General features: G+C 34.8%; 1 protein-coding gene across 2 annotated transcripts in view; it reads left to right on the top strand.

Annotated features, from left to right (window-relative positions):
- The first annotated feature begins 1,332 nt into the window (after window positions 1-1,332).
- Window positions 1,333-13,338, top strand: part of mdk (midkine) — a 25,142-nt gene continuing 13,136 nt past the window's right edge. Inside the window, exons 1-3 of one of the 2 annotated variants that reach the window (XM_022761605.1) lie at window positions 1,333-1,415; window positions 2,995-3,095; window positions 3,975-4,148. In XM_022761605.1, coding sequence (XP_022617326.1) covers window positions 2,996-3,095; window positions 3,975-4,148 — 274 coding nt within the window. In that variant the 5' untranslated portion in view covers window positions 1,333-1,415; window position 2,995. The remainder of the gene's footprint in view (window positions 1,416-2,994; window positions 3,096-3,974; window positions 4,149-13,338) is intronic. The other variant, XM_022761606.1, reaches the window with a different exon arrangement.

The raw sequence follows: 13,338 nt of genomic DNA, 5'->3' as shown, positions 1-13,338 counted from the left end.
GATGATTTCTGATGAGAAATAAGTGTTTGGATATTTAACATAGCCACAGAGGAGTTTAGATATTTATGATGTGTAGAGATAAAGACTTTAGGTGTTTGTGTCTGCTACATGAGAGTGAAGCATAGTGATGTGTATCTGCTGTACATAGCTGAGATAGACTCAGTGTGAAAACTGAAGCTGAAGCCAGATTCTGCCAAAGCAGTCAGTCTGTACTAAAAGCTAATTATGATGACACTGTATGATAACGAGTGATAAATGTTTGGTTTTATCATTTCTGAGTGACCTGCAATAAAGCATGTCAGTAACAATGTTCTGAGAGACGTGAAATTATTCCCAAGAAGAAGAAACTGTTTGTCCATCAACAGGAAATGAACCACACATTGTTTTATTTATTGTGTCATGGGGTTCAACAACAACAACAACAACAACAACAACAACAACAACAACAACAACAACAACAACAACAACAAGGCCCTGAGGACCTGAAGGAGGACGGGACAGAGCTTGCCTACCGCTCTCTGTTTACAGCTGCAGCTCACAACAATGACCTCCACGCATGACTGAGCCATCACAGACTTTCTGACGCAGGGAGGAGAGAACACAGAACCAAGAGAACACAGAGAAAACAGAGAGAACACAGAACAGATAACAGAGAGAACAAAGAGAACAGAGAGAACAGAGAGAGAACAAATATATATATCACATAAATAACACATATATATCATATAAATCACATATCACATATTACACATGTATAACACATAAATCACATATAAATCACATATATCACATATCATGTATATCACATAAATATCACATATTACACACATTTATATATCACATATATCACACTCAGTCCACCAGGTGACTGAAAGCAGGTGTACCCCATCACTCACCTGTACACTCACTCAGCCATTTGAGTAAATAGTAGTGCAGAGTTCAGACACACCTACAGAGAATAAACACACACAACCTGTACGGTGACATAGCTCACACTCCTTCTCAATGACACACACACACGCACACACATATTTTACCAACACTGTATGTAACACACACACTTTATGCTAATGAGCTGAGCTTGTTTTGTTCATCAGGAGAAGCATTAAAGCTTGTGATGTCACCATAAGGCTGGTTTTCAGCATTGTTCATATGCAAGCATGTGTGTGTGTGTGTGTGTGTGTGTGTGTGTGTGTGTGTGTGTGTGTGTGTGTGTGTGTGTGTGTGTGCTTGCATGTGTGTGTGTGTGTGTGTGCGCGCGTGTGGGTGTGCGTGCGTGTGTGTGTGTGGGTGTGTGTGTGTGTGAGTGAGAAAGGGAGGGAGGGGCGGGGTGTTGAGGAGCAGCAGCTGAAGGCAGGCAGCGACAGAAGGCGACGACTCCACAGTTTGACTGGCTGCTGCTCTGAGACCGGCAAGTAAGTTTTTATGTTTTTAAAACCTTTTACACACACACACACACACACACACACACACACACACACACACACACACACACTCATTTTACACTGTGTGTACTTGTTTTAATTTACAAAGCCTCTAAACTACAGTGTACTGATGAACAGAGAGTTGAACTTTTTCAATAATTTTCGATTCAGTGATCAATTGTTAATAAGTTTGAGTTTCAGATCCACAGATGACTGAACATTTGAAATCTTTGAGAATTATATGATGATGCATTTCACAAAGGAATCACACAGGAAAGAGAAAGGTTTATTTTGAAAGGGAGAACAAACAAAACAGTTAAACAGTAAAACAGACAAATGTCAGTCTTCATGTCTGTGTTAATGTGCGTGTGCACATGTTGTTGTTGTTTAGTTGTTGTTGATCGGACGTTTCCAGCTGAGCATGTTGATCAGAGTATGTTGTATCTGAGTCTCTGCTTCGTGTTTGTGTTGATGTGAATGTGCAGATGTTGTTAATTAAAGCGTCTGATTGGATCTTTCAGAATCAGTTGTATCTGAGTCTCTGCTTCGTGTTTGTGCTGTGGAAGCGTCAGAAGAAGCCGCAGCTCCGTCTCTTCCTGCTGCAGGGATCAGATTCAGATTCTGTGTCTCTGCAGCAGGAAGCTCCTCAGCCTTTTAACTTGGCTTCGGATGTGAGAGTTGAACTCTGAGATTCAGCAGCAACTTCCTCTAAATGTTGCTGCTCGTTTTCCACCAAAGGGAGCATCCCACTCCTTTTCTTCATGCTAAGATCTCATTGTTTTCTTATGCAAATACATTTCTATTCAGGGGCAGAGGGGGGGGGGGTGCAGCTCCTAAGACGTTGCATGGAATCTGTGTTCGGCTTCAGAGAAATGGAACCAGGCTAGAAAAGGCTTTGTTTTGGGCCAATGAATCAGTATTCTTTTGAGAGGAAATCTAAAGGGCTCTTTCAGATACTGCTTGGCCTCCTCGCCCCGCCACCCCCCCACCCCTCTTCATTGATGGAGGACAGACTGGAGGCCTGCTGAGAGCCGGTTCTCTGCTCATAAAAGACCCGCAGGAGGAGCGAGAAGAACAGGATTTGCTCTGCCAGCTGACATGTGAAAGAAGGCCGGAGCTTTAATGGAGGCCTGAAAGAGGAGGCTGTCATTTCTCAGCACAATAACAACAGGGAGGGGGCGAGGGAGAGAGGGGCTTTATGGGTAATTGACTCTCTCTTTGTCAGAGCAGAGCCAAGAGCCTGAAGTACATCAGAGCTGAGGAGTGTGCAGAGCAGTGACTGTGTGAATACATTAGCCTACTTCTATAATCCTGAGGCTGCTCTCACTACAAAGCTCACATTATGTGGTGGGGGTCAGATCTGATTTTGTTTGGACTAATATCTGGACCATCTGGCCCCCCGAGGCCAGCTCAGCTAGTCCAGATCAGGGTACAGTTAAAGACCAGGATCAGGTCAGCCGACAGACCAGAAACACCTCTGAGCCCCCCCCCCCGTCAGAATAGGTTCCTGGGTTGTGTTGTGTTGTGTTGTTGTGTTGTGATTGTCTCCTTTGTGTCTGTGTATCTGCAGAATGCGAGGTTTATTCTCAGTGACGCTGCTCCTGGTCCTGGTCCTGGTCCTGGTCCTGATGGGCACCACCGAGGCCAACAAGAGAGGAAAGAGTCACAGAGGTGAGGCTTAAACAGGCAGCTGTTAGCTTAGCATGTTAGCATGCTAACATTTATAAATCAGCTGTAAACAGAGTGCAGATGAGGCTGATATAGGCAGATATAGTGGACTCTGTCCTCTGTTATGAATATTGAGTCTGAGGTGCGGCTCATTAGAGCTGTTGTTCTGTCATGAATAATTTTTCCGTCTTCCTCTGTTTGAACTTCATATTTCCCAGAATGCACTTGGAATGAATTAACCAGATGCACAAAGGTTAGAGAGTGAGACAAGTTCCTCATTCCTGTAGAGGTACAAAAACTAATTTCCTCCTTCATGACACCTGTGTATATAACTCACCTGTTTACATTTTATTAAAGTTATGGAGGATTGAGGTCGTGGCCTCTTTGAGACAGGTGGGTGAGTGTATGTACTGAAGTCATGACTCCACACACGCCCCTCCTCTTTGACCATTTTTGGATTAGCTGGGAGTTAGGGGGTGGAGTCAGACAATGCCAAGATGCCAACGGTGGAGCAGCTCACACTGAGCTTCAGAAACCTGTGAGTGATGTCACAGAGGTGACGTCCATCTTTATTTACAGTCTGTGCTTTAATTTCAGTTTAACACTTGGACATACCTGCAGGAGTTATGACATCACAGCTAGCCTGGAGCCAATCACAGTGCAGTATGATACTGACAGTGATGTAAAGGTCACAAACACTTCAGGAAACATCTGTCCAGCTGTTAAACTGTAGAAATGAAGAATGTTTACAGATTCTGGAGGAGATGAACCCTTAATTAATCTTAACGAGGTGACATCAGACTCACCTGATGATTGAAAGTAGAGTCTCTCTCTGAGGGGGGCTGTCAGTACTCAGGTGTTGCTGTGACTCTGTTCCACCAGCTGGGAAACATGAGAAGTCCAGACCTGCCTCAGAGTGCTCCACTGCAGAGACTCAGTATGGGAAATGTGTCCCAGAGGACGGAGACTGTGGAGACGGACTGAGAGAGGCCACCTGTAAAGACCACACCGACAAGATCCACTGCAGGATCCCCTGCAACTGGAAGAAGGACATCAGTAAGACTCACACCTGACACCTGACACACACCTGAATCACACCTGACACACACCTGAATCACACCTGACACACAACTGAATCACACCTGACACACACCTGACTCACACCTGACAGCTGACACACACCTGAATCACACCCGACACACACCTGAATCACACCTGAATCACATCTGATACACACCTGACACACACCTGAATCCCACCTGACACACACCTGACACCAAGGGCGTAGGCTTGGTATCAACATTGGTAGGGACACAACAACCCCTCCAAACAAAAAAAGACTTTTTAATGCCGTCAACCAAACGGCTTATAAACATATAAGATCTGAATTTACATTAGAAATGTATTTACATTTAAATAAAACTAACAATAACAGATTAAAGACTGAAGTTTTGAGAATTTATCCTGTGTTTCAATAACTTACACGTTCACATCAGAATAGACTGTGGTTACGATAAATGTAGGTTAGTCAATTAATCCATATATTATTTTAAAACCTAAAACCCTTAAGATTCATCATTGAATTCATTCATGGCGATATTTTCATAGATTTCTTGAAAGAAATTAAACTCATACTTTGATATATCCACCATTTTATGTTTACTCCTGCTAGCAGCCTGACTGTTAGCAACCTGACAGCTAGTCTACAGAGGACAGAAGCCAGGGTTGACATTTTCCTGGTGACGTTAGGTACCAATGTGATATTCTCTCATGATGTGAGCCTTCAGATAGTCCCTGCCCTTTCTGTCAATCAATGCTAGCATGTCTAAATCGGTTGTCTTGGAGACGTATCCTCTTGGAGGCCACATTAGAATGATCTAATATGACTTCACTCCAAACATAGTGCAAACAAATTCACTCACATATTGGTAGGGACAATTCTGTCTTCCCAAAATATTGGTAGGGACATGTCCCCACTGTCCATATGCAAACCTACGTCCTTACCTGAACACACCTGAATCACACCTGTAGTGATGCTGAAGAGACTTAATGAACATAGAGCAGATATTTGACTGGAGGGTGTTTGACTTTAGTAAAAATTGGAGAAAACTCAGCTGATGATTGAATAATTTATTCTCTAATGTTAACATGATGTTAGGTCTGTCTGATCTGGATCTGAGTCTCTGTGGAGCATTTGATTACAAATGGTGACACCTTCAGGTCAAACAGAATAATACAGCTGCTCTCATTATACAAACTGATCAAACAGGTTTACAGCTCTGACGTTAAACCCTGACTGGCATGGTTTCCATAGCATTCTGACCAGAGTAAAACTTCATTGAACTGGATGATGTTGAAGTGTCAGTTCATCTCAACAGGTTCTGATCACCTGAGTAAACCAAACACTGACTGACTGACTGACTGACTAATGATGTTTCCACCAGGGAGAGAGAGAGAGAAGGTTTTGTACTAACTGCTATGACCACCTCTACATATTGTTAGAAAAGACCTGCCTCTAACTGAAGTCTGTTACATGATGAGAGTGTGCGTCCTAGTAGTTCACCTGATGAGCCTATAAAGAGTTAAAAAAGAAAGTCTTCTAGTGTTTATAGGTGAATCCAACTGAAATCAAAGCTCAGTCCTTGTGTTTGATTCATGTGTTTGGTGATTTTGACAAAAGACGTTGCTGTTATGAAATCAGGATTTGACCAGAGGTGCAGACATGTACAATGTATGGCATAATCTTGTTTATACATTACTAAACTATGACATTATTTTATGTTTTTATGCCTCACTATACTATAACTTTTTACACCTTACTATTCTGTGAAGTTTTTTTTGACATTTTTATGCATTAGTATACTATGATGTTTTTTAAGTTTTTACACTTTACTATACTATGAGGTTTTCTGATGTTTTTATGCCTTACTATACTGTACAAAGAGATTTTATGACTTAATATAATATTCAATTTTTTACCTTTTTATGCCTTACTATAAAGTGATGTTGAATGATTTCATGTCTTACTATACTATGACTTTTTGTGCTTGATTATACTCATGTTTATACCTAAGTATACTTTGACGTCTTCATGTCTTACTATACTAGGATCTTTTTTCGCCGTTTTCATGACTTACTATACTATGACGTTTTTTTTACTTTTTTCATGTCTTATTATACTAGGATCTTTTTTGACTTTTTTCATGTCTTACTATACTATGACGTTTTTTTTACTTTTTTCATGTCTTATTATACTAGGATCTTTTTTGACTTTTTTCATGTCTTACTATACTATGACGTTTTTTTTGACTTTTTCATGACTTATTATATTATGAAGTTTTTTTTAACTTTTTTCATATCTTACTATACTATGAAGTTTTTTTTACTGTTTTCATGTCTTACTATAGTATGACGTTTTTTGACGTCNCATTAGTATACTATGATGTTTTTTAAGTTTTTACACTTTACTATACTATGAGGTTTTCTGATGTTTTCATGCCTTACTATACTGTACAAAGAGGTTTTATGACTTAATATAATATTCAATTTTTTACCTTTTTATGCCTTACTATAAAGTGATGTTGAATGATTTCATGTCTTACTATACTATGACTTTTTGTGCTTGATTATACTCATGTTTATACCTAAGTATACTTTGACGTCTTCATGTCTTACTATACTAGGATCTTTTTTCGCCGTTTTCATGACTTACTATACTATGACGTTTTTTTTACTTTTTTCATGTCTTATTATACTAGGATCTTTTTTGACTTTTTTCATGTCTTACTATACTATGACTTTTTTTGACTTTTTTCATGTCTTACTATACTAGGATCTTTTTTGATGTTTTCACGTCTTATTATACTATGACTTTTTTTTATTAGTCTTCATGACTTACTATATTATGAAGTTTCTTTTACTTTTTTCATGTCTTACTATACTATGACGTTTTTTTGACATTTTCATGACTTACTATATTATGAAGTTTTCTTTTACTTTTTTCATGTCTTACTATACTAGGATCTTTTTTGACGCTTTCATGACTTAATATAATATGCATTTTTTTTTACTTTTTTCATGTCTTACTATACTATGATGTTTTTTTTACTGTTTTCATGTCTTACTATAGTATGACGTTTTTTGACGTCTTCATGACTTACTTTACTATGACGTTTTTTTTACTTTTTTCATGTCTTATTATACTAGGATCTTTTTTGATGTTTTCATGACTTATTATACTATGACGTTTTTTTGACGTTTTCATAACTTACTATACTATGACGTTTTTTTGCATTTTTCATGTCTTACGATACTAGGATCTTTTTTGATGTTTTCATGTCTTATTATATTATGAAGTTTTTTTTTACTTTTCTCATGTCTTACTATACTATGATCTTTTTTGACGTTTTCATGTCTTCCTATACTATGACGTTTTTTGACGTTTTCATGACTTACTATAATATGACGTTTTTTTTGACTTTTTTCATGTCTTCTATACTATGACGTTTTTTGACTTCTTCATGTCTTACTATACTATGACTTTTTTTACTTTTTTCATGTCTTACTATACTATGACTTTTTTTACTTTTTTCATGTCTTACTATACTAGCATCTTTTTTGGCGTTTTCATGACTTATATACTATGACGTTTTTTTGACTTTTTTCATGTCTTACTATACTATGATGTTTTTTTGACATACTCATGACTTACTATACTATGACCCTTTTTGACTTTTTTCATGTCTTACTATACTAGGATCTTTTTTGACGTTTTCATGTCTTACTATATTAGGATCTTTTTTGACTTTTTTCATGACTTACTATACTATGACGTTTTTTTGACGTTTTCATGACTTACTATACTATGACATTTTTTTGACGTTTTCATGTCTTACTATACTATGACGTGTTTTTTACTTCTTCATGTCTTACTATACTATGATGTTTTTTTGACTTTTTTCATGTCTTTATATACTATGACGTTTTTTGACGTTTTCATGACTTACTATACTATGACTTTTTTTGACGTTTTCATGTCGTACTATACTAGGATCTTTCTTGATGTTTTAATGTCTTACTATACTATGATGTTTTTATGACTTTTTATGCCTTACTATACTATGACGTTTTTTTGACGTTTTCATGACTTACTATACTATGACTTTTTTTGACGTTTTCATGACTTACTATACTATGACTTTTTTTGACGTTTTCATGACTTACTATACTATGACTTTTTTTGACGTTTTCATGACTTACTATACTATGACTTTTTTTGACGTTTTCATGACTTACTATACTATGACTTTTTTTGACGTTTTCATGACTTACTATACTAGGATCTTTTTTGACGTTTTCATGTCTTACTATAGTATGACGTTTTTTTTTTTTTTTCATGTCTTACTATACTAGGATCTTTTTTCACATTTTTCATGACTTACTATACTAGGATCTTTTTTGACGTTTTCATGTCTTACTATACTATGACGTTTTTTTGACGTTTTCATGACTTACTACACTATGATCTTTTTTGACGTTTTCATGACTTACTATAATATGTATTTTTTTTTTACTTTTTTCATGTCTTACTATACTATGACTTTTTTTTACTTTTTTCATGTCTTACTATACTAGCATCTTTTTTGGCGTTTTCATGACTTATATACTATAACGTTTTTTTGACTTTTTTCATGTCTTACTATACTATGACGATTTTTGACTTTTTTCATGTCTTACTATACTAGGATCTTTTTTGACGTTTTCATGTCTTACTATACTAGGATCTTTTTTGACGTTTTCATGTCTTACTATATTAGGATCTTTTTTGACTTTTTTCATGACTTACTATACTATGACGTTTTTTTGACGTTTTCACGACTTACTATACTATGACATTTTTTTGACGTTTTCATGTCTTACTGTACTATGACGTTTTTTTGACGTTTTCATAACTTACTATACTATGACGTTTTTTTGACGTTTTCATGACTTACTATACTATGACTTTTTTTACTTTTTTCATGTCTTACTATACTATGACTTTTTTTACTTTTTTCATGTCTTACTATACTAGCATCTTTTTTGGCGTTTTCATGACTTATATACTATGACGTTTTTTTGACTTTTTTCATGTCTTACTATACTATGATGTTTTTTTGACATACTCATGACTTACTATACTATGACCCTTTTTGACTTTTTTCATGTCTTACTATACTAGGATCTTTTTTGACGTTTTCATGTCTTACTATATTAGGATCTTTTTTGACTTTTTTCATGACTTACTATACTATGACGTTTTTTTGACGTTTTCATGACTTACTATACTATGACATTTTTTTGACGTTTTCATGTCTTACTATACTATGACGTGTTTTTTACTTCTTCATGTCTTACTATACTATGATGTTTTTTTGACTTTTTTCATGTCTTTATATACTATGACGTTTTTTGACGTTTTCATGACTTACTATACTATGACTTTTTTTGACGTTTTCATGTCGTACTATACTATGACGTTTTTTTGACGTTTTCATGACTTACTACACTATGATCTTTTTTGACGTTTTCATGACTTACTATAATATGTTTTTTTTTTTTACTTTTTTCATGTCTTACTATACTATGACTTTTTTTACTTTTTTCATGACTTACTATACTATGACGTTTTTTGACTTCTTCATGTCTTACTATACTATGACGATTTTTGACTTTTTTCATGTCTTACTATACTAGGATCTTTTTTGACGTTTTCATGACTTACTATATTATGACGTTTTTTTGACGTTTTCATGACTTACTATACTATGACATTTTTTTGACTTTTTTCATGACTTACTATACTATGACGTTTTTTTGACGTTTTCACGACTTACTATACTATGACATTTTTTTGACGTTTTCATGTCTTACTGTACTATGACGTTTTTTTGACGTTTTCATAACTTACTATACTATGACGTTTTTTTGACGTTTTCATGACTTACTATACTATGACTTTTTTTACTTTTTTCATGTCTTACTATACTATGACTTTTTTTACTTTTTTCATGTCTTACTATACTAGCATCTTTTTTGGCGTTTTCATGACTTATATACTATAACGTTTTTTTGACTTTTTTCATGTCTTACTATACTATGACGTTTTTTGACTTCTTCATGTCTTACTATACTATGACGATTTTTGACTTTTTTCATGTCTTACTATACTAGGATCTTTTTTGACGTTTTCATGACTTACTATATTAGGATCTTTTTTGACTTTTTTCATGACTTACTATACTATGACGTTTTTTTGACGTTTTCACGACTTACTATACTATGACATTTTTTTGACGTTTTCATGTCTTACTGTACTATGACGTTTTTTTGACGTTTTCATAACTTACTATACTATGACGTTTTTTTGACGTTTTCATAACTTACTATACTATGACGTTTTTTTGACGTTTTCATGACTTACTATACTAGCATCTTTTTTGGCGTTTTCATGACTTATATACTATGACGTTTTTTTGACTTTTTTCATGTCTTACTATACTATGACGTTTTTTTGACATTTTCATGACTTACTATACTATGACCCTTTTTGACTTTTTTCATGTCTTACTATACTATAACGTTTTTTGACGACTTCATGACTTACTATATTATGAAGTTTTCTTTTACTTTTTTCATGTCTTACTATACTAGGATCTTTTTTGACGTTTTCATGACTTAATATAATATGCATTTTTTTTTTGACTTTTTTCATGTCTTACTATACTATAACTTTTTTGACATTTTCATGTCTTACTATACTATGACGTTTTTTGACGTCTTCATGACTTACTATATTATGAAGTTTTCTTTTACTTTTTTCATGTCTTACTATAATAGGATCTTTTTTGACGTTTTCATGTCTTACTATATTAGTATCTGTTTTGACGTCTTCATGACTTACTATACTATGACGTTTTTTGACGTTTTCATGTCTTACTATACTATGACGTTTTTTGACGTTTTCATGTCTTACTATACTATGACGTTTTTTGACGTTTTCATGTCTTACTATACTATGACGTTTTTTGACGTTTTCATGTCTTACTATACTATGACGTTTTTTGACGTTTTCATGTCTTACTATACTATGACGTTTTTTGACGTTTTCATGTCTTACTATACTATGACGTTTTTTGACGTTTTCATGTCTTACTATACTATGACGTTTTTTGACGTTTTCATGTCTTACTATACTATGACGTTTTTTGACGTTTTCATGTCTTACTATACTATGACGTTTTTTGACGTTTTCATGTCTTACTATACTATGACGTTTTTTGACGTTTTCATGTCTTACTATACTATGACGTTTTTTGACGTTTTCATGTCTTACTATACTATGACGTTTTTTGACGTTTTCATGTCTTACTATACTATGACGTTTTTTGACGTTTTCATGTCTTACTATATTAGTATCTGTTTTGACGTCTTCATGACTTACTATATTATGAAGTTTTTTTAACTTTTTTCATGTCTTACTATACTATGACTTTTATTGATGTTTTCATGTCTTACTATACTATGACGTTTTTTTGACTTTTTTCATGCCTTAGTATATTATGACTTTTTTTATGTTTTCATGACTTACTATACTATGACGTTTTTTTGACTTTTTTCATGTCTTACTATACTATGATCTTTTTTGACGTCTTCATGCCTTAGTATACTATGACCTTTTTTGATGTTTTCATGACTTACTATACTATGATGTTCTTTTGAATGTTTTCATGTCTTACTATAATATGATGTTGTTACAACCAGCTCGTTAGGGGAAAGGGAAGTAACATAAAACCCAAGATGTTAAGGGTTAAATAAAGTCATTTATTAACAAAAGTAAGCAGGTTAAACAAAAGAGAGGTGGCACAAGAAAAACAGAGCCACCCAATAATGCAATTAACACAAAAGAACACCAGCAGCTAACAAAAGAGAAACAAAACAAGAAAACACCAGCTCTCAAACAGAACTGCACTTAGCTTTACGCTAGACAACAACCAAAAAAAACAACCCTAGCTCTCACAGAGTTTCACTCGACTCTAAACAGTTATCCACAACTAAAACAAGCACTGGTACACAGCACTGGTACAAAGTGCGGTGGCGAGTCTGCGTACGGGCAACACAGATCGCCCCGAACAAACAAATGACTGCTCTTTTATACGCTGGGTGGAGACGAGAGGCAGGCCCAGCTGATCAGGAGAGATGGCTCGCAGCTGGAATAATCGAAGGTGTGGCGAAAAGTCAGAGCACTCCCAGGAAATCCCCGTGACGTCACGGGCATCCCCTCTTGTAGGGTCAGACAGCAACAACAGGCGACCGAGACAGAACACAACACAACCACACACACAGGGAGAGAAAAAGGTCGCCCGAATACGGCCACGGCCGTAACAATGTTGTTTTTTTTACTTCTTTCATGTCTTACTATACTAGGATCTTTTTTGACGTTTTCATGTCATACTATAGTATGACGTTTTTTTTTACTTTTTTCATGTCTTACTATAATATGACTTTTTTTGACTTTTTTCATGTCTTACTATACTATGACTTTCTTTGACGTTTTCATGTCTTACTATAATATGACTTTTTTTTACTTTTTTCATGTCTTACTATAGTATGACGTTTTTTTGACTTTTTTCATGTCTTACTATAATATGACTTTTTTTGACGTTTTCATGTCTTACTATACTATGACGTTTTTTTTACTTTTTTCATTTCTTACTATAGTATGATGGGTTTTTATTTTACTTCTTTCATGTCTTACTATACTATAACGTTTTTTTTTTACTTTTTTCATGTTTTACTAAACTGTGACATTTTTTACTTTTTTCATGTTTTATTATACTATGACGTTTTTTGACGTTTTTATGTCTTACTATAGTATGACGTTTTTTGGACGTTTTTATGTCTTACTATACTATGATCTTTTTTTTTACTTTTTTCATGACTTACTATACTATGACCTTTTTTGACATTTTTCATGTCTTAATATACTATGACTTTTTTTTGACGTTTTCATGACTTACTATACTATAACTTTTTTTTTAACTTTTTTCATGTCTTACTATAGTATGACATTATTTTGACTTTTTTCATGTCTTACTATACTATGACATTTTTTTGACGTTTTCATGTCTTACTATACTATGACGTTTTTTTGACTTTTTTCATCTCTTAATATACTATGACTTTTTTTGACATTTTCATGACTTAC

This window comes from Seriola dumerili, unplaced genomic scaffold (genome assembly GCF_002260705.1).
Source record: "Seriola dumerili isolate Sdu_G_001 unplaced genomic scaffold, Sdu_1.0 BDQW01000417.1, whole genome shotgun sequence".
Taxonomy (NCBI): Eukaryota; Metazoa; Chordata; class Actinopteri; order Carangiformes; family Carangidae; genus Seriola; species Seriola dumerili.
Note: the sequence above shows the minus strand (reverse complement) of the source record. Positions and strands in the feature narration are given on the sequence as shown.